We start from the raw sequence: 25,206 nt of genomic DNA on the forward strand, positions 1-25,206 counted from the left end.
ATTGAACTGTACCAAAGTCTGACAACAACAAACCATTCATCCAGACCCGTAAGAGGGGCAGAGTTGGCGGCAGGAAAAGGCAGTGGTTAGCAGACCCAGGCGGGCATGGGGATGAAATGAGCAAACCCAGTGAGGCTCGCAAGGTGGCTGGCTGACCGTGGACACACATTTGTGCTCAGAGAAAACAGGCAGGTTTATAAACAGTCAGTGACACAGACTGCGCAACCCAGGGCCCCAGCACAGAAGTTAAAGCCTAAAAGTACAGATTGGAAAAACTTTTGGGGACTGAAGTGACGGGAGAGTTCGTTGGAGAGACCCACAGGGTCCTAGAATGTACACAAGTCCACCTAACTTGGAACCAGCACCAGAAGGGCCCAATTTGCTTGTGAGAAGTGGCAAAGGGGACCAAAATCCAAGAGATAGCAGAACAAACGCCACTGCTCCCTCTCTGACCACGCCCCCAGCCACAACCCAGTGACTGGATTGACCCGTCCCGGTGAACACCTAAGCCTCCACCCCTCATATGTAACAGGCGTGAACAGACCAAAATATTATGGCTCAAGTAGAAAAACAGCTCAAAGCCCCAGAGCCAATATTTCTAAGCAACCAAGAGATAACCAACCTATCGAATGCACAGTTCAAAATACTGGTGATCAGGATGCTCACAGAACTGCTTGATTTTAGTCGCAAATTAGACCAAAAAAAGGAAGGCTACACTAAGTGAAATGAAGGAAAATGCATAGGGAACCAATAGTGATGGTAATAAAAATGGGACTCAAATCAATGGAGTGGACCAAAAGCAAGAAAGAAACAACCAAACAGAAAAGAATGAAGAAACAAGAATTCAAATAAAAATGAAGAGGTTTAGGAACCTCCAGGACATCTTTACGTTCCAACATCTGAATTATAGGGGTACCAGAAGGGAATGAGGAAGAACAAGTGGAACACTTATTCGAACAAATAATAAAGGAGAACTTCCCCATTCTGGCAAAGGAAATAGACTTCCAGGAAGTCCAGGAAGCTCAGAGAGTCCCAAAGAACGTGGACCCAAGTAGGAACACACCAGGGCACATCATAATTACATTAGCCAAGATTAAAATGAAGGAGAGAATTCTAGAAGCAGCAAGAGATAAGGGGACAGTCACCTACAAAGGAGTTCCCATCAGTCTGTCAGCTGACTTCTCAAAAGGGACCTTACAGGCAAGAAGGAGCTGGAAAGAAGTATTCCAAGTCATGAAATTCAAAGACCTACATCCAAGATTGCTCTATCCAGCAAAGCTTTCATTTAGAATAGAAGGGCAGATCAACCCTGGCTGGTGTAGCTCAGTGGATTGAGCGCGGGCCTGCGAACCAGACGATCGCAGTTCAATTCCCAGTTAGGGCACATGCCTAGGTTGCAGGCCAGTTCCCGACAGGGGACACACCAGAGGCAACTATACATTGATATTTCTCTCCCTCTCTCCTTCCCTTCCCCTCTAAAGAAAAATAAATAAAATCTTTAAAAAAATTTTTTTAAAAAGAGGGGCAGATCAAGTGCTTCCCAGATAAGGTCAAGTTAAAGGAGTTCATCATCACCAAGACTCTATTATATGAAAAGTCAAAGGGACTTAACTAAGAAAAACAAGATAAAAAAATATGAACAGTGAAAGGAGAGCCAACTCACAGTTATTAACAACCACACCTAAAACAAAAGCAAACTAAGCAGACAGCTAGAACAGGAACAGAAACACAGAATGGAGATCACATGGAGAGTTAGCAACAGGGGGGTGTGGGGGGGGGGGAGAAGGTGCAGAGAACAAGCAGCATAGACAGTGGGGAGAAAACAGACGGGGAGGGCAAGAGTAGTGTGGGAAATGTAGAAGCTAAAGAACTTGTGATACATGGACATGAACTAAAGAGGGGGAATGGCGAAGAGGAGGTGTGCAGGGTACAGGGGAATGAAGGGGGGAATGGGACAACTGTAATGGCATAATCAATAAAATATATTTTTAAAAAAGAAGAAGAAATACAAGTTGCAAAATGCCATCCAAGGGCCAACCTTGGGGCAGGCCTTTTAAGAGATTGTAGTCAGGCTATATTAACTCTTTTATGCACAAAAACCAACACAGGGAAAGAATGAGGAACTATTACAGATTGAAAGTACCCGAAGAGAGTCAAATAAATGCAATACATGTTCCATGTTCACAGACAGGATCCTTGCCTAGAAATTAAAAACTGAGATATTATTGAGACAGAGAATGTGGTTTGGAGGGTTTATATGCTGGTTGTGTAGAACAGTATCCTTGTTTTTGGAAAATACACAGTTGAATATGTTGGGGTAAAGGGGAATAATGTCTACAACTCGCTCAAAAGGTACAGAAAAATATGTTAATGAGTATACATGCAGAGTGAGGGTGATGAATAGCGAGTAAAAGGTTAATAATTGGAGAATCTGGGTAAAAAAAGATGAGAGTTCTTTGTGCTATTTGGCAACTTTTCCGTACACTTAAAATTATATGAAGTTTCAAAGTCTGAAATAGTTTGAAAATAACTTATTTTTCAAAAAATTATCTTAGAAAATAATAAAAGCGTATTATTTTGAAAATCTCTGATGATGGCAAACTGTCAGTTCTTTTTAAAAGAACTAGAATTTAAGACATATCTAAACTCATTTAGAGTCAATTTGAGGAATAAGGTAGACAACGCTAGGTAATACTTTGTTCAACAAATAAATTATGACAATGAAGTAATAAAATTGAACCTCGGTAGCTAGTGATCTGACACTATAATAAAAAGTTATGAAAAATATTCTGAGCAATGAAAGCATTAGTACAATGAGTGATTAGCAATCTAAGGTCACTACTTATTATATAATGGTAGTACTTCTAAGCACTATTAAGTTTAGAAAGCTTGTTTTCTTTTGTTTTGGTATTTATACCTTGTTTATAATTGGGGGCAGAGAACATACTTTCTAAAAAGTCAGCACCAAAAACTAAACCTCTCTATATATAATTTATAAATATAAATTAGTATTTCTTATAAAAAATAAAACAATGTAGCAATTGACAGTATAGGCAAGTGAAAGAGACCTGAATTTCAATCCTGGTTCTATTTCTAGATAACAGGATCTTGGACATGTTACTTAGCTTTTCTGAGACTCAATTTCTTTTCCTGTAAAATGAGAATAACAATAGTTTTCCTACCTCACAGGTTTGCTGTATAAAGGCCTTACATTTAGGCAGCACTGAATAAACAGTAGCTGGCATGGTTGTTATCAACCACAGTAATAATAAAAGTCAGTTTCAACAATTTACTGATCCAAGCAGCATTCACTGAGTGGCGACACTGTTCTTGCACCAAAATGGATTTAAAAGAAGAACTTATCTAACCAGTTAAATAAGACATGTATAATTAATGTAATTATAATGTAACAAAGAAATATAATCATAAAGACAAAAAAATTAAACAGAAAGATCACATCAGCCTGAAGAAATCAATCTGGAGAAGGAAGCATTTGATGTGGGCCAGGAAGATGGGTAAGATTTCTGGAAATGTGGGCAGAAGATGACAAGCAAGAGATGGGAACAGAAGAAAAATAACCAAGACAAGAACAGAATGAGCAAGTTTTCAGAGTGTAAGTAATGGAGGGACTAGCAAGCAGGGCATTCCCAGTAATCCAGTCTGGACAGACGAGAGGAGATGTGTACATTAACAGGAAAGGCAGGATGGGGGACAACACAGGAGGGGCGATAAAGCTCAGGCTTCAGAATCTGAACTTAATACAACTCAGTGGTGAACAAGTGAAAGGGGTGCGAAGTGCAGAAATTATACGGTCAGAAACCTTCTTATCTAAGAACTGTAGAATAAATAAAAATGAGAACTGATCATAAGCTACATCTTACTTTGGTCCGGCTGACATCACTGGACAACTTTCCTCTGTACAGAAATCTGTGATTGTTCCATAAAGCATGTTGATCTGATTGAAAAAATCCACAGCTGTAAGACAAAAAATCCACTATAAGTAAAATGTTAAATTTTAACTTCACTCAAACAAAACCTAGATTTATCAGCATTCTTTCCAAATATATACAGATTTCCTAGTTTTTTGTTATCAATTTCTAGCTAAACTCCACTATGGTCAAAGACCATGTTACACAATTTCAATCCCCTCAATTTTTGAAAATGCACATGCGTGTCATCTGAGGTCCTCAGACCACGTGTTCCTCAGATCAAGTCTATCATCGTGTTGCTCAAATTTTTCTAATTCCTCGTTGACTTTTATCCTCTACACTCCATCCATTACTAAAAGAGGGGTGTTTAAATCTCCCGCTGTGACTGTGAATTTGCCTATGTCTTCTTCAGTTAGTTCAGTCAACTGATTTTATTTTTGAGATGTCATTAAAGACATATATTCAGAACATCATATATTCTTTGTGAACTGAACCATTTCTTTTAAATCTTCCTCTTGACTGTTTTCTGCCTTGAAGTCTACTTTATCGGATATTAGCATGCCTATATCAGATTTCTTTAAATTAGTGGTTAGCTTTTTAGTTTCCACCTACTTTTTTGCCCGCCCCCCATATTTAAGGACAAATACTACAAACGGTGGCTCTGAGCTCTGCCGCATTCCCTCTTTATTTATAACCCTAAAATCCCTTTTCATCCCATTAATTACCCATAACCAGCACTTTGCTTTTGTAATTCAGACTTTCTACAGCAAAGAAAAAAAACTTTAAAAGGAATAACTGCTGGTGAAAGTACAGTGGAAATAAACATTACACTAAATTTAATCGTACAAGTTTTCCTCTGCCTTCTTATCTCACAAAAAGCCAAGATTTACTAAGTAATGACTCTGCAACTTAATAATTCTGAAGTAGTCCTCCACAAGAATGAGGACAACCTATGGGTTTCAAGTAGTGCAAGTCTGAATTCCCAACCCCTATACTTACACTTGAGTTACTTAATCTCCCTGAACCTCAGTTTCCTACCTTTAAAACTGAGTTTATTACGGAGCTCTACAAAATCTATGCCTGCCATCAAGTGGGCATTTAATAAATACTAGTTTTCTTCCACAAATCAAGATCTGGCCTCAGGATTTGGTGCCACATAAATTATTTATAAACCATCCATTCAGCTTCTTCCAGAACCCTGAACCTTCTTTCTTTCTTCTCTAAGCTATCACTCCTTCTAGCAGCAGAATGTGCAAAACTAGGCTCTGATTTCTGGCCGTGAGACCAGTTGTTGAATTTGCAAAAATTTCCCTTCTTCTACCATTTATTTTCATCTGGCAAGTGAACTGAAGCCAAAAAGCCATTAAGATGCCAATCTTATCAACAAATTCCCTTCTCTCTTTTATGTACCCAAAATGTTTATTTAATCACGGCCAAGTAGTGGAAATATCTGGTCTCAAATCTTATTCACATCATCAAGTGTCATTTGGGAAGATTACTACAAATAAGGAAACTTAGAATCCAATACTTCAGTCAAATGTTTTATTTTCAAAGCAGAATTATCTGCTCTAAGGGGGTATTCTGACACTCCAATTCAAAGTAATTTTTGTATAGTTATAACTGCAAAACTCCTGTGACATTTTAGAAGTTCCTGAAGTTCTAAGCATTTTGGTAGTACAGATACTCTGTTCCCACAACTGAGACAGAGAATACAATGATCTGCTTTCACACACACAAGTAAGGAGCTTATGTGGTACAGAGGCATGAAGCTGCCCTCCTTCGATTTTTTAAATTAGTGAGCTCTTAAATAAATGGTACAAAAAAGGCACAAACAAGTGCAAAGAAGAATGTACATAATAAATTGGACATTTACCCTGAATATTGTCTTTGAGGTGTCACAGAACCAGCTTATGAGTAAGCTGGGTCTCACCAATAAAGCAAAAACTATTTTATTTCTTTAGTAACTGAACTCTCTGGGTCCAGGAAAATAACCACATTAGAGTAAATGCTGCTCATATGCAAATGCTATCATAGTAAAGTTTTCAGACATCTCAGTAAAATCCTTTACGTTCTTAAAAGTTACTAGTGAGTGGCAGCTCAATTTATAAATCCCATGATATATTTCAAATTACAATAAGATACCATCAAATATTACAAGAAAAAAATACTATGGTTTTGTTTTTCCTTAATCAAAGCCTAGAATATAGTGTATGTTTTCAATTAGATTTCATTTTATTTTTACTAGATTCATGTAAAATTCCTCCAATTATAAAATTCTATTAGTTTCTTCACTAATACTAAAAAACCCTGAATATTAAAAGTACCACTTTTATTCCCCAACTTTCTATGGCTTAATTCCCAAGAATATATGTACTTTTTACTTACATGTTTTTCTTCTTTGTTGCTAAGAATATCTAATAAACATATTTTTGCAATTTCATAAATCACTAGTGAATTGTCTTTTTTAAAAAATAGCATAATTTAGCATAACTGAATATGCTACTGAAAGAGGCCATTTATCACAGTGATTGAGTGCTGTCTCTAAAATTCTATAGCTCTAACACAGCCCAGGCTCTGGCACTTAATAGTGGGCCTGACCTAGGCAATTACTAATCTCTCTGTCTCAGCTTCCTCATCTGCCTTAAAATGGGATAATAATAGTACCTACATAATGAGGTTATAAATATGAAATAAAATAATCCATGTACAAAGGATAGTGGAGTGCCAAACATATAATTAGTGTTCCATAATGATCAGTTGCTGTTATTACCATCTTTTTCCACTGAAGATGGTAAATCTATGCTTTATATGTCACTAATTTCACAAAACTCATTCAGAAATAAAATGACATCAAGGCTAAAGTGGATTGAGGTATCACCACATCATGTTACGCTGCTAACTAGATCCTAGAATAGACGGCACCCCTAAACTCACCTACAGTGAGGCTACCAGCCTAATTTAAAGTCTACTGAGAAACAGAAAGGCTACTTACTGTTCACTGCAACCCACTCATTCAGATCTTCTCCCTCAGGGAGCATCACGGCCATCCGGAGATTCCCACTGCCAAGTGTGGCTTCTGCGTGCTTTAAGAGCTCATACTGGTGAGAACCCTCTGGTATGTTCTTCTTTGGTTTAAATGTTTTAGAGGAGCGACTACCACTATGAACAAATAGGGAAAAAAAGGCATTTCAATATTTAAGGCATAACTTTCAACAGAATCAGCTACACTGTATCACTGGATAAAATAACACAGAGGTGATCCTAAATGTCCACCAGCAAACAGCCCTAAATTGTACTGGCTACATTACATCCTAGCAATGTAATTGCTGTAACTGTGTTTGATACCCAAAACTCCTACAGGTTGTAATCTATGAAAACAATTACTTCTTTCATAACCTAGCGATTTTATTCCTTTCACCCCTAATCTAAGCCTCTCATACAATTAATTTATTTCCTTCACATATAAAGCATAAAGATATAATTCTACATCAGTAAAACACAATAGTCTAAGAGCAAGAAAGAAAATTGACATGTTCTTCTACCCAATTATAGGAAGCATCAGCAATTCTAATCCAGAATTCTAGGTATGCAAGATAAGTAGCTAGACATTAACATAATTGGCTTGCTCGAATTTCATATGTATTTTTAAATGGATCAAATGAAACCAGTCTTAGAAATAATTTTTAAAGTTTTTAAGAGATAGATTCTTCTGTTAATGCTGCCAAATCCCTATCAAATTGTATCATATCATAGTCATCGCTTCTTAATATGTCCTTTCTCTGTTCATACAAAAAGGAAGAGAAAGGAAAGAATGAATTAAGAATTCATTGGTTAGAATTTCATAAAGTTTAACGTAAAAATTCGTATCACCTAAACATTTAGGCATATGAATATGAAAGTGTAATTCTGAAAAGGGCAGAAAAACAACAGTTGAACTTTCCAAGATTCCCATAGCTTTTCACTTACTACCTTCCCCCAAACTTAACGCCAAGATCTCTCCCTTGTTCCCCAAGATAAAGTGGTAGTTCTCAACCCTGGCTGCATTTTATAATCACTTGAGGAGCTTTTACAAAATTTTGAGGATCTAAAAATAAGAATCTACCAGTCAACCGAAATAACTAATTAACGACAGATATTTTTTCCTGTAAGTTATTCTCATTTAAAAGTGAATCTCTGCTCAGGGATGGGAGTAAAAGGCAGAAAACTGTACTTGAAAAACAATTTTTAAAAGAGTAAATTGATGCTCTTCGACTCTAAGGGCCAAGATGTCTCTTTAGAAACACTGATCAAATGATGTTACTCCTCTGCTTAAAACAACTCACTGGTTTCCCAGTGAGTAAATGCAAAAGTCAAATATTAGACACCATCAGGCTCTGGACACTGACTGTGTGGAAACTCTTCCTCATTTTAATCAGATACCATACTAACATTTAAAATTCTCTCCCAGCATAGAGAGGATTATGATCACAGACTTGAGGCTTATTTCATTTCCTGTTTTTTTATCCTTAGGAAAATTTAGCATATGAAACAAATTTCACCAACATTTTTTACAAAATGACATTTCACTAATTTATGTGTGATTAACTACAAAAAAATATGCGCACCTTCAGGCAGGGTGTACATTAAGTACACTCCCTTTACTGGCCCACAGCTCGGTCAACGTGGCAATGGCAGATGGGACAAGCTGCTCTGGAAAGAGCTGGCAGAGTACATTAGGACTACAAGGCCATCGGCTGTGCCTGCCCTCAGGGGGGCAGAGCCCCCCCCAAAACCATCTATTTATTGAACCACTCTGCCCTGAAGTTTTAGGCTTCCAAATGTTTTTTTCCCAATCAAGGTCCCACCTTGGTCTCCTCAAAGCTAAGTAAATCTACCTCCTAAGACTTTATGGCTGGGTAAAAAGAAAAAAACTAAATTTGAGTTCAATTTTGTAAAGGCCAGCTTTGACACTTTGATCTCAGGCAGATTACCTGGCTTTCGTGACCCTATTTTTTTCTTTAACAGTGAAAACCTAATGAAAATATTGATAACAAAACATCACCACTACCTGTATCATAGAACAACTACAAAATGAGAAAATAATATTTGTGAAAAAAGCTTTTGAAACTATAAAGTGCTTTGCAAAAGTTAGTATTTTCATTATCTTTCCTTTTCCTGAATGAGAATGACTCAGTAAAAACAATCGGTAGTACAATGTCCAAAGCTTTCTTTCAATGTCCATTCTGACCTTTGCCTCCTGAGAGTGGATACAGAAAAATACAATCTTTAGAAACAAATGCTTTTACACATCAAGTTCAAAACAAATTTTTTAAAAAATGTTTGGTTTTGTTGTTGTTGTTGTTGCTATTTCCATATTGAAATTCAGGTGATCTCAGAATAATCGTGGGGCTAGAATGAAAATCAAGAAAACAAGGTTCTTGTTCTCATTTTGCTATTTTCTTCTTATGTTACATAGGAAACCACAAAAATGCCATCTGGGCATCAATTCCTTTGGTTTTGAAAGTGTGGAAAGTAACTTTTTACAAAAGGGTGTAATTTAGCGATGAGATAATGTTTATAAAATGGTTTTAGTTCCCCGTAGACTTTCGACTCCCTTCCTGTTCCTCATTTCCATGTACATTTGTAACTCCAAAATGCTTTCACGTTCTCCATCAAATTTTGTTTTCTGGCTCTTCTGTTTTATTTAGGGGGAATAACTTAACCATTTCAATACTCTATATTTTTTTAATATTCTCTTTTTTAAAACTATATTCAGCTATTTCTTCAACTGCTACCTAAAACTTGTACCAGTATCCACCCTACCCTAACAGGGGTGTTCAATACTGCTCCTGATTTCTAGGTCAAAAGACCAACTGACAGAGTCCTCAAATTCAAAAGCACAACACCAAAGCGTGAACAGAGAAGTCCTCATCAATGAATGCAAGCTCTCACAGCAACAATGTATGGCCAAATACATTGATTCACATGGCACTTTAAGATATTTGATACAAATATTCAAAAACATTTTGATAACAGAAAGTATGCTGCCCTTCCACCTACTCATCTCAGAGGAAATCTATGGATTAGGGAAATCTCAGGAGAAATATCTTATGTATCCTTCCAGAGTGTATGTCTACACAAGCATACGAATGCTTGTGCCTGCTTCTGTTTTTATACAATTTTTGCATACTAAATATACCAAGTACTGTCTTTCAGTCAATATACCTAGGAGATTGTTTTATATTAAAGTGGAGGTATCTACTTTATTCTTTTTAAAGATTGAATAGTATTTCCTTATACAAATATATATAAAGCAGTCACACAAGAAATGTTTATTTTGATAAACATTTAGGTGGTTTCTAGTCATCTGTTACCAGAAACGATGCTGCAGTAAATATCCTTGTGCAAAAACATATATAAAGGATGAATTCCTAGAAGTAAGATGGTTGTGCTAAAGAGCATGTACACTTTTTAAATTTTACATGAGGTCTATTTTTATCTCCAAATAAAATATAGCCTTGTACAATCCCATTAACAATGTATGAAAGTAGTTATACACTTTTTAGTCTTATAAAACAGAAATTCAATTGTTAATTTCTTTTGAATAGCCTGAGAATTACATGAGAATTACAGAGCTTTTTGATTAGAATGTGAATGATGATATATTACATGAGAGGTGTTATAATGATAATTCATAGTATTACGCTGAGGTCTTTTCTTTCCAAGTAAACATCCAAGAATTCAGATTTGTTTTCCCCAATCCTTTTACTCATATTTGAAGTCCAATCAATTTCTAGAGCAAGACAGGATGGTTTAACAATAACTGAGCCCTGAGAAAACTCTGAGCATACAACCCTTATTATCCATCCAATTTGATCTAATGTTTCTATCAACAGCACCATTTACTTCCTCTTTGAGACCTTGAAGAATAAATTAGACCCCACTGTGACACCTCAGTCAATTCCCATAAGCCAGTTCTTCCCATCTCAACACTATCACATCCATCATTACCCTTACTTTTAACCCTTTATTTTCAATTCAACTATCAATAAAGTTAATATTTTCTAAGTTGGAGGAGAGAATCTTAAAGCTGAAGGAATTGGGGGTGGGACAGTAGTAAGAATAAGTAGAATAAATATCTCCATATTGTGACACTGAAGAGCATGTCAGTATTTCCAAATTAAAAGCAAATTAACATTGACAGTTAATGTTAATTGTTAACATTGACAGTTCTACCCCTATAAGGTTAAACAAATTACTCTGACCACACAGCTAAATGGCAGAAGTGGAATTCAACAACAGCCCACCATCTTGAGTAAGTTACTTGACATTACCAAGCCTCCACTACTAGCTACTGTATTACCGAACACAGTGGTAAGAACTTGACTAACATTAGTTCTCTTTGCTCCACCTTTAAGTACCAAGCTGGTATTCGTGTCAGTAGCTCCTTCCATAAGCCTAAAGTCCAATACTAGAGATCAGGTACTTCACAAACACTTACTAATTGATAGTTCCAGTCAACTTCAGGCTGAAAACTGCTTGCTAATAAGAATAAGTAACAATGATGACTAACATTAACTAATATTTACCGCCTACTTTGTGCTCAGAAGCATTTTACAAACAATATTTCATTTAGTCCTCATAGCTCTATGATGTACGTGCTATTATTTTCTGAGTAACAAAACTGAGGCTTGAAGTATGAAGTCTGTCCAGAAGGTATTCAGCCATGTAATATGAAAAATAGAGATATTTACTGAAGAAGATACAAGATACAAGAAACATTGTACAAAGGACAATGATACCTCAGTTCCTTTCAAAGTAGGCACCTTGGGACCTCATACAGTTCTCCCAATCACCATCAGTTGTCATGTTTTACTGAATTTCATATATGGTCTGAAATCTCTTCCCTTTCAAAAGTGATTTTAGTTTTGAGAAAAGCCCAAAGTCACAGGGCACCAAATCTGGGCTGTTAGAGGGGTTGAGTCATCTGAGGATTTGATGTTCCACCAAAAAACTCTGTGTAAGAAGTTATGCATGAGTGGACATGTTGTCGTGATGAAGCTGCCAATCACCAGTTGCCTATAGCTATGACCTTCTGAACCATGGAATAGTTTCTGCAGAGGAATGTTCAAATTAATGCAAAATTTGAGGCAGATTCATTGTTCTACTCACTCAGTCATTTTGAATGCATTGGCCACACAGTACACATGCTCACTCATCAGTATCTACGGTACCCACTGATTAGTACAGTGAAGGCATCATTGTTCACACACCTGCATTCCAATCCACTCTGCTTGGCTGAGTAGTTTACATAAATGTCGCTCTCATTATATTAACAATGGCTGGACTTTTTCTGGACAGACCTTGATACTTAAATAATTTGCTCAAAAATAGAAAAGTAGTGAATTAAGGAGCCAGAATATAAATCTTTAAAGCTCTCCCTGGCCAGTGTGGCTCAGTTGCTTGGAGCGTCATCCCATAAACTAAGAGGTCACAGGTTCCATTCCTGGTCAGGGCACATGCCTGGGTTGCAGGTTCGGTTCTCAGGGCAAGTACGAAAGGCAACCAATCAAAGGTACTCACTCTCTCACATGGATCTTTCTCTCCGTTTCTCTCTCTTTGTTCCCCTCTAAAATCGATAGCATGTCCTCAGGTGAGGATAAAAAAAGAAAATCTTTAAAGCCCATTCTTTTGTCCACTCCCCAACACTACATGATGTTTACTTTTATCTTCTATCAAATTATTTGTAATAATTTTCCTTCTATATGACTACAGTTTAATTAAGTCACTTATGAAACTACACAAGTCTAATTTATACTAACAGTTATTAGTAGACACATTTTAAAAACAATCTTCAAACTACCTAATTCCATCTCCTCTCCCCACACCTCATCTAATTTAGATCAATTTTTAGTATTGCCATTAATGAAAAATAAAATTCCCCCAGAGATTCCCCCCAAAGTTTGCCAAACACACTTATGCTTTTAGAAAGGTAATTAATTATTCACCAGCAAAACATGTTAGAAATTATCAAAATCAAGTAGAATGTCTTCTACAAAAATAATAAAACTAAAAACTGTGAGTACCTAAAGGACAATCTTTTTTATCTTTATTGAATTTATTGGGGTGACATTGGTTAATAAAATTATGTAGGTTTTAAGTGTACAATCCTATAGCACATCATCTGTATATTGCACTGTGTGTTCATTACCCAAAGTCAAGTCTCTTTCCATAACCATTTATTTCCACTTTACCCTCTTCTACCTGCTCCTATACCACTTTCCCTCTAGTAATCACCATACTGTCGTCAAAAAAGACAATCTTGATTCAAGACAGTTAGCAATCTGAACAAACATATCTACTTACATTTCTGCCTAACATTCCCTTTAAAGCATTATTAGTAGTAGTAGGGCCATTGCTGTTACTGTTAATGATAGGAGAGTAAAAAATCTTTCATATTGCTGGAAAGCAAGAAAGAAGGCTACCAGCAGATCCAATTGAGGAATCATGGCAAGATTAAAATAAGGACAGTGTAAGGAGCCTCTGGGACAACTTCAAGCATTCCAACAGTCACATCATAGGGGTGCTAGAAGGAGAAGAAAAAGAGCAAGAAATTGAAAATCCATTTGAAAAAAATAATGAAAAAAATACAACCTATTAAAATGGCTACAATCCACAAAACTGACACCTATTAAAATGGCTACAATCCACAATACCAAATGCTGATGAGGATGCAGACTGATTCACTGATGAAAGGGATGCAAAGTAAAATTGCAAAGAACAATTCTGAAGAAGGTTTGGTGGTTTGTCACAAACCTACGTCCACAAAAAAACCCACCTGTGAATATTTATGTCAACTTTAATCATGCCTTCAATAATAGATGGAATGAATAAACTGTGGTACATCCATAAAGTGGAAATACTATGTTCAAAAATAAAAAGAAATGAGCTATTGAGTCACACAAAAATGTAAGCCTTAACTGAACATTGCTAAGTGAAAGAAATCAGTCTTTAAAGGCTACATAGTTTATGACTCCAAATACATGACATTCTAGAAAAATTATAGAGAGTAAAATGATCAATGCTTGCCAGCGAGGGATTCAGGTGGAAGGGAGGAGAAATGATTCAGTATATTTCCCCCCAAACTGAAAAAATATGTCCAAACAAAAACTTACATAGTAATGTTCATAGCACCATTATTCATAAGTCAAAAGGTAGAAACAACTCAAAAACCCATAAACTGAGGCATGGATAAATACAATGTGGTATAGCTATACAATGGAATTCCACTCAGCCATAAAAAAGGACTGAATACCGACACAAGCTGTAACATGGGTGAATCTTAATAATGTACGCTAAGTGAAAAGAGCCCAGATACAAAATATGTACTGTCGCACATTAAATGATTCAATTTATGTAAGAGGTCCAGAAAAGGCAAATTCATGGAGACAGAAAGCAGACTAGTACTTGCCAAGGCAGGAGAGGGAGAACTGAAGAATGACTACTAATGATACAAGGTTTCTTTGAAGAGTGGTAAACTTGTTCTGGAATTGTCATGATGGTGGCACAACTCCGTGACTATACTAAAATCCACTAAAATGTACACTTTATTTTTGTGTTCCTAAAACTTAAAAAAAACTTTTTATCATTGATCAAGTCCAGTTGCCTCCACTTTCCTCCCACCACTCCCCTCCACCCCAGCCATCCCCATTTTTCACTAAAATGTACATTTTAAAGGATGCATTTTATAGTATGTAAATTTTTATGATATAGCTCAATTAAATTTTTTTCAAATCTTTACTATTAAAAAAATAAGTAGCTTCCCAATAACGTACCTTACCACCTCTATAAGTCAGTTTCTTTCAACCATTTATTAACTCTTCATCCAAAAGACATATTCTGACAACCTTCTTTATCCTAAGTAGTTCTGTCCTAAGCCCTGGGGAGTTCACAGCACTGAACAAGAGAGAGAAGATCTCTACTCTCATAGTAGGGAGATGAAGCAAAAGAAAAAATAATCCAAAAACCAAACTCTAAGGGTCCCTACCAGACTTGCAAGCAGAGGATCAATGGGCAGTGGTTGCTCATTCCAGGCTTATCCCCTTAACACTGACCCCAAAGCCCCCTTTCCTCTGACTTCCCACTAAGCCAAAGCAGCTCCACTTAGGCTCCCTCCTGTTGCTTCTTCTATCCTGGGCCCTTCCGTGTTTCACTGCCCCTTGAGAGTTTTAATAAACATACTCTCAAAATCAATCAATCAATATAAACCAACAAAAAACTATTGAGCAGAGGTAAGTGCCATGATGAAAATAGCAGGACGATGTGACAAATAATGTCATGTGACAAGGCATGACATTAGATTAGGTAGTTAGAGAAGGTCTCCCCATGCCAGAGAGCCAAGAAGAAGCCAACCATGTGAAGATCTGGAGAAAAGGGAAGAGTGAGCAGGGCTTACAGGATAAACTAGTGCAAAAACAAGTTTCTTAGGAGTAGAAATTAAAAGATAACTGTGACTTAGGGCATCATGAGTCATGGAAATAGTGGCATAAGAAAAATACCAGAAAGGCTGGTAGAATCACATTAGCTAAGATTTTAGAGGGCACAGTATGGAATTTAGATTATCATTTTAAAAATAAATGGGAAGCCACTGGGGACTTTATTAAAAACCAAAAGTAGTAACATGACTCACTGTTTTGTTTTTTTCTGAAAGATCATTCTAGTTGCCTTGAAGAGAATGGATGGGGAGGATGGCAAAAGAGGAATCAGAGAAGCCAGTCAGGAAACTACTACAAAGAAGAAAGAATCATGACTTGGATTCACAGGTGAAAAATGAAGGCAGATTCTAATATTTATTTGTAGGCAGTACCACCAGGACTCACTGTTGGATTTCACGATTTGTTAAGAGTGGTGAAGAAGACAGAAACAAGGATGATGCCTAGGTTTTTAGTCTCCAGTAAGTAGAAAGTGAACTCTTTTAATTAAAATAGGGTTGGGAACATGAGTTTTCAACACAGTAACTTGTTGAAACCTACCAGACATCCAAAGAGATAGGAAGTTGTATATATAAATCTCAGGCATAGAGGAGAGATTATACTGAAAGAACCTAATAATGTTGGTATCCTCACTGCTTAGCACAGTGCTAAATGATACATTGTTACATTATTAAAATGAGTATTTTATAAGCTATGAGAAGTCCTATAGTAAAGAAAATTGTTGATGGCTTAGCTGAGGGTTTCCCAAACATCTTTAGTCACTGAAACTTTTCTTCCACATTTTAACATCTTGCTCTTTGTTTTTTAAGATTTTACTTATTTATTTTAGAGTGGAGGGGATGGAAGGGGAGGGAGAAAGAGAGGGAGAGAAACATCAAGGGGTGGTTCCCTCTCACACACCCCCTACTGGGAACTGGCCTGCAACGCAGGTATGTGCCCAACACTGGGAATCAAACCCGAAAACTTTTGATTCGCAGGCCAGCACTCAATCCACTGAGCCAAGCCAGCCAGGGCACATCTTGCTCTTTAACCCATATTAGGGAATTCTGTGCTAGTACATCAAACTGCTAAATGGGTTACCTCCCAATTTACAGTATGTTCATAAGACTTTGATTTTATAAAGTGTAACTCACTGACTTCAAACAAGAACAGAATAGAGAGCTGGTTAGCCAATTCCCTATTTATTTAATACCCCATAAGGTTTTATAATCTAATCCTCACCAAATAATAAAGCACTTCACACACAAAGGCCAATTAGTTTCTATACTTGTGAAGTTATCGGAGTCATTATCTCAGCTACAGATGAAGGCACTCAAGTTTAATTACTCATCTTTAATCACCCTCTAGCTTTTGAGTTGTACATAGCCTGCAGTTTCCTTTGCCCAGCACTAAATACATTATTACAGATGGTAAACAGGTACTGAAACCACAGGAGATTTTAGTTAAGTGCCCATAGTCGAATGTCTGGGTGATTCCCATGCAATAGCAGTCACTCCATTCTCAAAATCCTATCAATGGACTGGACTGTTAAAAGTAGGAAAGCAAAACCTGCATACGCAGAGCTCAGAATGAGCATGAACCTAGCGACTGAATCAGTTAGTAGTTCAAAATATACCAATTTTTTAAAGATTTTATTTATTTATCTTTAGAGGGGAAGGCAAGGAGAGAAGGAGAGAAACATCAATGTATGGTTGCCTCTCATGAGTCCCCTGCTGGGAACTGGCCTGCAACCCAGGCATGTGCCCTGACTGGGAATCAAATTGCGATCATGTGGTTCGCAGGCCCGTGCTCAATCCACTGAGCTACACCAGCCAGGGCTAAATATACCAATATTTCAAGTAAGAAACATCTAGAGAGCTTAAACATCACTTCTTTTACAATAATTTTTCTTACCCGTCCATGAAAAACTCTCCATCCTCTCTTATGTCTCACCAAAGCCTGAAGCACTTGTAACACCTTACGTGTATATTTATGCATTTGTTAAATGAGAGGCTGTGTCTTGCATCTTCATTTCTGTAACTCCACTCCCTAATGTAACATGACAGCTTACATATAGTAAAGGGAAAGATACAGGACTTGGGATAAATACCCAGTTTCAGATCTTGTTTTTTGTAAATCACTAGTTATGAAATCTTGGACAAATTATACAACTTCTCTAAGCTTACAATTAAAAATTGGAGACATCACCAATTTTGCGGGACCATTCAGGACCATAATAACAACTAAATGAATATATTTAAAGCACATTAATTCTGAAGTAGCTATCACACAGCAACTGTGCAATATATGAAATTATAGCTTTAAAATGTTTAATGAATGAATGACTATATATATATGACTATATATATATATATATATAGACTTTTACATGCATATATACGTAGAAATAAAGCACCAATCCACACTTTATCCTTGTCTTAGTTCATTCACGCTGCTAAAAAAAAAAAAAAAAGTACCTAACTGGGTAGCTCATAAACAACAGAAATTTACTTGTCACAGTTTGGAGATGCCAGAAGTCTAACATCAGGGAGCCAGCATTGTTGGGTACTAACAATGGCTCTCATCCAGAAAACTGACAGCCCACTTCTTACTCCATCCTCAAATCCTCATGTGATGGAAGGGGCCATGAAAATTCGAAACTCTATAGGGTCTTTTATTATAAGGATGCTAACTAACCCCAATCTTGAGGGTGGAGCCCTAATAGCCTAATCACTTCCCCAAGGCCCCACCTCCTGATACCACCACATCGGGCCTTAGGGTTTCAACATATGAATTTCAACATCTAGACAACAACAATCCTCCTATCACACTTCTACTAATCCATACAGGGTCAACTTAAAACATTACATCCTCACACTTATTTGTTTACATTTTTTTCTTTCTCTTATTAGATCCTAAGTTACTCAAGAATATGAATCATGTCTTAGCCTCGATCCGCAGTACCTAACACAGAACCTGGGACATAACAGATGCCTAATAAGTGTTTGCTACCTTAAAAATCATACTGAAAGAAGATGCTTCTTCTTGACTTCTGGCCAAGATGGAGGGGTAGGTAGACATACTGTGCCTCCTCACACAACCAAAATAAGACAACAACAATTTAGAAACAAAATAACAACCAGAACTGAGAGAAAATTGAACTGTATGGAAGTCAGACAACCAAGGAGATAAAATAGACACATTCGTCCAGACCAGTAAGTGGGGCAAAGTTGGGCAGCTGGATAGAGAGGGGTCAGGGTACAAAAAGTGGTGGCACCAGGCGCTAAAGGCACCTCGGATGAGCAAGATGGCAGCGGGTGGACCCTGGGCGCAGGGTGGCAACGGGCAGACCCAGAAAGGCAGCGACTGTGAAACAGGGCGTGGCATGCAAGACGGCTGGCTGACCAGAGCTGTCCCACATTCAGGTGCAGATAAACCAGGCAAAACTGGGGAGCAAGGCAGACTGCGCAACCCAGGGTCCCAGAGCCAGGAAATAAAGCCTAAAAGCACCGATTGAAAACACTTGTGGAAGTTGAGGTGCCGGGAGACTCCCAGCCTCACAGGAAAGTTTGTTGGAGGAACCCACGGGGTCCTAGAATGTACACGAGCCCACCCACCCAGGGAACCAGCACCAGAAGGGCCCAGTTTGTTTGGGGGAAGTGACAGAGGGGACTGAGATCCGACAGAGAGTGGAGCAAGCACCATTGTTCCTTCTCTGACCCTGCCCCCCACATACTGTCACAACCCAGCAACTGGATTGCCCCGCCCTGGTGAACACCTAAGGCTCCACCCCTCATATGAAACAGGTGCAACAAGACCAAAAAAATGGCCCACGTGGAAGAACAGATCAAAGCTCCACAGCAAATACACCTAAGCAATGAAGAGATAGCTAATCTATCAGATGCACAGTTCAAAGCACTGTGATCAGGATGCTCACAGAATTTAATTAAATTTGGTCGCAAATTAGATGAAAAAATGAAGGCTACACTAAGTGAAATGAAGCAAAATGCACAGGGAACCTATAGTGATGAGAAGAAAAATGGGACTCAGATCAATGGAGTGGACCAGAAGGAAGAAAGAAACACCCAAACAGAAAAGAATGAAGGAACAATTTCTTAAAATGAGGAGAGGTTTAGGAACCTCTGGGACATCTTTAAACGTTCCAACATCCAAATTATAGGGGTACCAGAAGGGAATGAGGAAGAAGAACAAGTGGAAAACTTACTGAACAAATAATAAAGGAGAACTTCCCCATTCTGGCAAAGGAAATAGACTTCCAGAAGTCCAGGAAGCTCAGAGTCCCAAAGAACGTGGACCCAAGGAGGAACACACCAAGGCACATCATAATTACATTACCCAAGATTAAAATGAAGATCCTAGAAGCAGCAAGAGATAAGGGGACAGTCACCTACAAAGGAGTTCCCATCAGACTGTTAGCGGATTTCTCAAAAGAGACCTTACAGGCAAGAAGGGGCTGGAAAGAAGTATTCCAAGTCATGAAAGGCAAGGACCTATATCCAAGATTGCTCTATCCAGAAAAGCTTTCATTGAGAATGGAAGGGCAGATAAAGTGCTTCTCAGATAAGGTCAAATTCAAGGAGTTCATCATCACCAAGCCCTATTTGTATGAAATGTTAAAGGGGCTTATCTAAGAAGATAAAAAACATGTACAGTAAAATGGCAGCAAACTCACAATAATTAACAGCCTTACATAAAACAAAAACAAAAACAAACTAAGCAAACAACTAGAACAGGAACAGAACCATAGAAATGGAGATCACATGGAGGGTTAGCAACAGGGGAGTGGGAGGAGGAGAGAGGGGGAAAAGGTACAGAGAATAAGTAGCATAGGCAGTAGATAGAAAATAGGGAGAGGGCAATAATAGTATAGGAAATGTAGAAGCTAAAGAACTTATGACACATGGACATGAACTAAAGGGGGGGAATGTGGGTGGGAGAGGGTATGCAGGTGGAAGGTAATGAAAAGGGGAAATGGGACAACTGTAATAGCATAAGGAGTAAAATATATTTTTTTAAATAATATTGAAAGAGAAGAAAAATCTTGCTATTATTCCAAGAACAGTTGTTTTCAATATTAAAGGAAGGGATTGATTCAGCATCTTTATTCAGTATAACAAATCTAAAAAAATTTTAACTGCAGCAACAGAAGTTAACAGATGAACTGGGAGTATTTCCTAACCCTGACATTAAAAATTTCATTTTCAATTTTAGGTCCTTTACAGCCCTGTCCTACTTAAACCTTCACTACAAAAAAAAAAAAAGAAAAAAGAAAAAGAAAAAGAAAAAGAAAATCAACCCAAGACATCTCAGCAATTCTAAGTAAGCCTATTCCTCCCATTGTGGAAGGGAGAGAAAGGAAGAATGTAGCTTTTTATATTTTTAATAATATGCACTTCCTTGTTGTAGTAGAATTACTTTTTTTTTTTTTCAAAATAAAAGAGCAGAATTTCCCCTGACATTTAATCCAAAACCACAACCCATTGTAAAGGGTGCAATGAAAGATCAAGCCTGCAGCCTTGGCAGTAATTTGGAACAACTTTTATATCCGATACAGATGTCAACACTAGGGCAAAGATTCACCTCCGATTCCTATAATCCACTGTTTGCCTGCAAATATAAAGCAGTAACACAACAGGCTTTCAATGCAATCAGTGACATAGCAGTTTTATGGTCTAAATGTGTTCAAGTTAAATTCTTATAATAAAGCAAGCCTGACCAGAAAAAAAAAATACAAAGTTAAAATCAGATGGAGACTATTATTATTTACTTCATACACCTTTAACCAAAATTTCTTTTTTCACTGGATGTCTAGTCATCCCTACAGTATTAACCCAGGGATCATTTTCCTCAGGAAGCTTCCCTGAGGAAAGCCTATGCTGGATTAGGGACACCTTCTCTGTTCCACACCACACTGATATGTCTCTGTTTTACAGTGCACCATGTGACTGCCAAAGGCAAGGCCTGTTTCTAAGTCATCCTCGCATCCCATGAACTTAGAAGAAGGCCTAGGTCAGAACAGATCTTCAATAAATGTTTGATGAACTAAATTGATAAAGGACCCCAGGTAAAAATGGCAGAGAAAGCAAATATTCTGGCAACATCTGATAAATTTATATTCTCATCTTATATAAACAGGCCCAGTTACAGTAGATACAAGAGCACAGTACATACTATACATGCATAGTAGTATGTATCTTATGCTTAAAGTAACAGTTCAGTAGTACAACTGAACAAATGGAAGCATCCAAGCACAGAACTACAGTACGAAACGGTTGAATCAGATTTACCATGACTCTAACATTGTAAACTTCAGGGACCCTCAATGGCAGGATCCCTTCCAAGGTGCTGGCAGTCCTAACAGCGTATTCCCATGGTCATGTTTTCATAACAACTGCAAAAGTACGCTAAGTGCAATGAGTTAAGACTACTGTCTCTGACTCCCCCACCCCCCACCCCCCTGCCCGCCATCACACTTCCTCCTTGGTTCATGTGGTATTTTGGGTATTTGGATGAAGGGAAGATGCACAGGAGAGATACCATATTTTCGAACCATAAGACGTAGGTTTTAGAGGAGGAAAATAAGAAAAAAAATTTTGAAGCAAAAAATGTGGTACAATATTTAATAACATAAATAACATAAATATTTCACCAATGTAAATGTAAACAGAACTCAACAGCAGCATTAAAAACCATTATTCCTCCCAAATGGAGGGGGGGCATCTTATAGTCTGAAATACGTTATTTACTTTAGGTTCTATAGGTATATGTAATTCATAACCAAGTCCACATGTGATTAGATCATTGCTAGTCTAAATTTAGGAACGAATGACTTCCAAGGATAATCCCACCACCCAAGCACTTCCTTATCTGGAATCATTCACACTAAGGGTCAGGACTGGAGTCATCACATCTGAGCTCCACAAGCTACTGGCGTAGGTATAAGAAGACTGGACTTCATATGTGGGGGAGACTCAGTGGAGATTTCCCCAAATCTGGGACCCACCTTAAAACGTTGCGTGACATCACCAACAAAGTAAGTTGTGAACCTGAAACCATTCTAAGGTGTCGATAATAATAAACACATTTTGATTAGCCATGTTAGTGGGGAAAGTAAATAATGTTTCTATTTCTCCAGAGAAAACAGTAACCCTATTTTATAAATATTAATATATGAAGTTGTCAAAAAGTATGCAGCCAAAAATGTAAGTAAATAAGAATTAAAAGATATCTGGCAGTTAACTAATAAAAATTTATTTTTCTATATTTTTGATATTATTTTTCTATATTTTGCTTTATTAAATTTGTAAATTGTGACTTCTTTGCCCTGATTGGCATAGTTCGGTTGGTTGAGGGTCATCCCACACAACAAAAGGTCGCCAGTTCAATTCCCAGTCAGGACAAATAACTGGGTTTCGGGGTCAGTCCCTGTTGGGGGAAAGTGAGAGGCAACTGATCAATGTTTCCCTCACACATGTTCCTTTCTCTCTCTCCCTCTCCCTCCCCCTCATCCTAAAAATAAACACAATCTTTTTTAAAAATAGTGATTTTTTTCCTAATATATTTATTTTGCTACCTAGTTTCGTATTCATAACTTTTTATTTATTTTACCACGGAGGGTCCACAAATCTGGATTAGTCTCTACCCACTTGAAGGCTGATTAAAGATACTGAATAGGGAAAATTAGAAGTTATAGCCTGATGTAACTGATTCTCTCAGTCATTCCCACATAAACCTATTTAGGTACCATCTCAGAGAAACTGCTCTTGACCATCCCCTAAAGAATTAACCATGCCTTCTTCCAGATACTGTATTTAATCCTAATACAATCAACTACAAAAGTGACATTTTACACTATCTGAGATTCAACAATGCCCCCCAATACCTGAAATGGGCTTTACCTGTGGCATTTAAAACTAAAAAAGAGCCCCGGCTGGTGTAGCTCAGTGGACTGAGTGCTTACCTGGGAACCACAGGGCCACTGGTTCAATTCTCAACCAGGGCACATGCCTGGGTTGCAGGCCAGGCCCCCAGAAGGGGGCACACAAGAGGCAACCACACATTGATGTTCTCTCTCTCACCCCCTTCCCTTCACTCTAAAAATAAATAAATAAAATCTCTAAAAAAATAAAACTAAGAGTAACACAAATGAGTGAAAAACATACATTTAACTAAACAGGAAAATCTTTTCTCTCCAGTTTCTTTTTGAACCAAGTAAAATGTAAATACCAGAACTGTCATTTAAAAAAAGAAACAAAGCCCTGGATGGTATAGCTCAGTGGATTGAGCGCGGGCCTGTGAACCAGAGGATCCCGGTTCGATTCCCAGTCGGGCCACATGCCTGGGTTGCAGGTGGGTTCCCTGCAAGCCAACTCCCAGCAGGGGACGCACGAAAGGCAACCATACATTGATGTTTCTCTCCCTCTCCTTCCCCTGTAAAGATAAATAAATAAATAAAATCTTAAATAAAATTAAAAAAATAAATAAATAAAAATAAAAATAAAAAAGAAACAAATTTATTAAGGCTAATAGGACTTCTCACACATAAAATTATACAAAGTATTTATTGATAAAATGATAAAGAATGTTCTTAGTGATCATAACGTAACTTACTCATGCTTAAATAATTTGACCTATAAATGCTCAAAAACAACAGCCATGTCATAAAGGCACATTCTTCAAATTCATTAGCAACTAGACACTATTATTTACTCTTTGGGAAAAACTCTTGCCCTTGAAATAATCCAGAAAGAAAAACCCCTGGCATAGCTCTCTCTAAGACTTCATGAAAAAAGCAATAAATTCATTAAGAGTAACAGCAAAAAGCAACTTTAAACCCATAGGTCCTGAGCCCCAGGCGTTGTTCTACAAGCCTAAAGGTCAGGGTACACGCCTGGGATGCAGGCGCCACAGATGCCATACGCCTCCCAAATGTGTTTATTATTTGCATTAATTTATCAGTTTAATGTCCACATTAAAACATCAGGAAGATAACTAAGAAACAAGAAATTTAACTGAGTTACATATCTCATTTTATACAATCCCACTTTACAGACTATTAATTCCTGCTCATCTTGGAGAAAAGTAGTATTGTCCTGCAAAGTCATTAGTATTTTTAAACTTAATACTGTCACTGTAACCATATTTATTGACAAAGAATTTAAAATTATAATCTATTACTTTTTACATGACTTAATTTTTAAATTTCATTTATTAACAAAGAGTTCCATTCTAAATGTTAACATAAAAGATACTATTTTCCTCTTTTAAAATAAAACAAGGTTGATGGCAATGGAAGCGAGCACCCTAACTATGCCAAAGGACCCAAATTATTTGGAAGAATCTTTACTATCAACTGTTTACTTGGTATTGATATAAAAAGCCCAAGAACCTTTCATGATTATTTTTCTTAGTACTGCAACAATGCTGGGGACACAAGGAAGTACCACTTTCATCCACTGCAATTGGAATACAATTTACCTTGACAGGTAGAATACATGGGCCAGGCATATGCCAATAATCCTTGAAAGGGTAAACAAAAAGCGTCTCTACAAAACTGTGAAATACAGATCCAATAAACTGGTGTCCTAAACATTCTGTGCAGAGAGTGCTATTCGTATCTCCCCAGAAGTCTTTGGAAGGGGAAAATTAGAGTAGAATAAAAAGAATCAATAATACCTCCACCTACTATAGTGAAAACACTTGAAAATGTCATGGATTTGTTTAAGTGGGGAAAAAACCCCTGTGTGTAATATACGCTAGGCACTATACTAGGTAGTAGAGATTTTAAGACATTTTTTAAAACAGTG

At 37.4% G+C, this 25,206-nt stretch overlaps 1 protein-coding gene across 1 annotated transcript in view; it reads right to left on the minus strand.

The window, feature by feature from the left end:
* MOB1B (MOB kinase activator 1B) overlaps nucleotides 1-25,206 on the minus strand; it is a 48,326-nt gene that overhangs the window by 13,582 nt on the left and 9,538 nt on the right. Inside the window, exons 2-3 of the mRNA XM_037063451.1 lie at nucleotides 6,922-7,088; nucleotides 3,882-3,975 (exon numbers count right to left, since the gene is read on the minus strand). Of these exons, the coding sequence (XP_036919346.1) occupies nucleotides 3,882-3,975; nucleotides 6,922-7,088 (261 nt within the window). The remainder of the gene's footprint in view (nucleotides 1-3,881; nucleotides 3,976-6,921; nucleotides 7,089-25,206) is intronic.

This window comes from Sturnira hondurensis, unplaced genomic scaffold (genome assembly GCF_014824575.4).
Source record: "Sturnira hondurensis isolate 20B ecotype Veracruz unplaced genomic scaffold, ASM1482457v3 Scaffold0014584, whole genome shotgun sequence".
NCBI lineage: Eukaryota > Metazoa > Chordata > Mammalia > Chiroptera > Phyllostomidae > Sturnira > Sturnira hondurensis.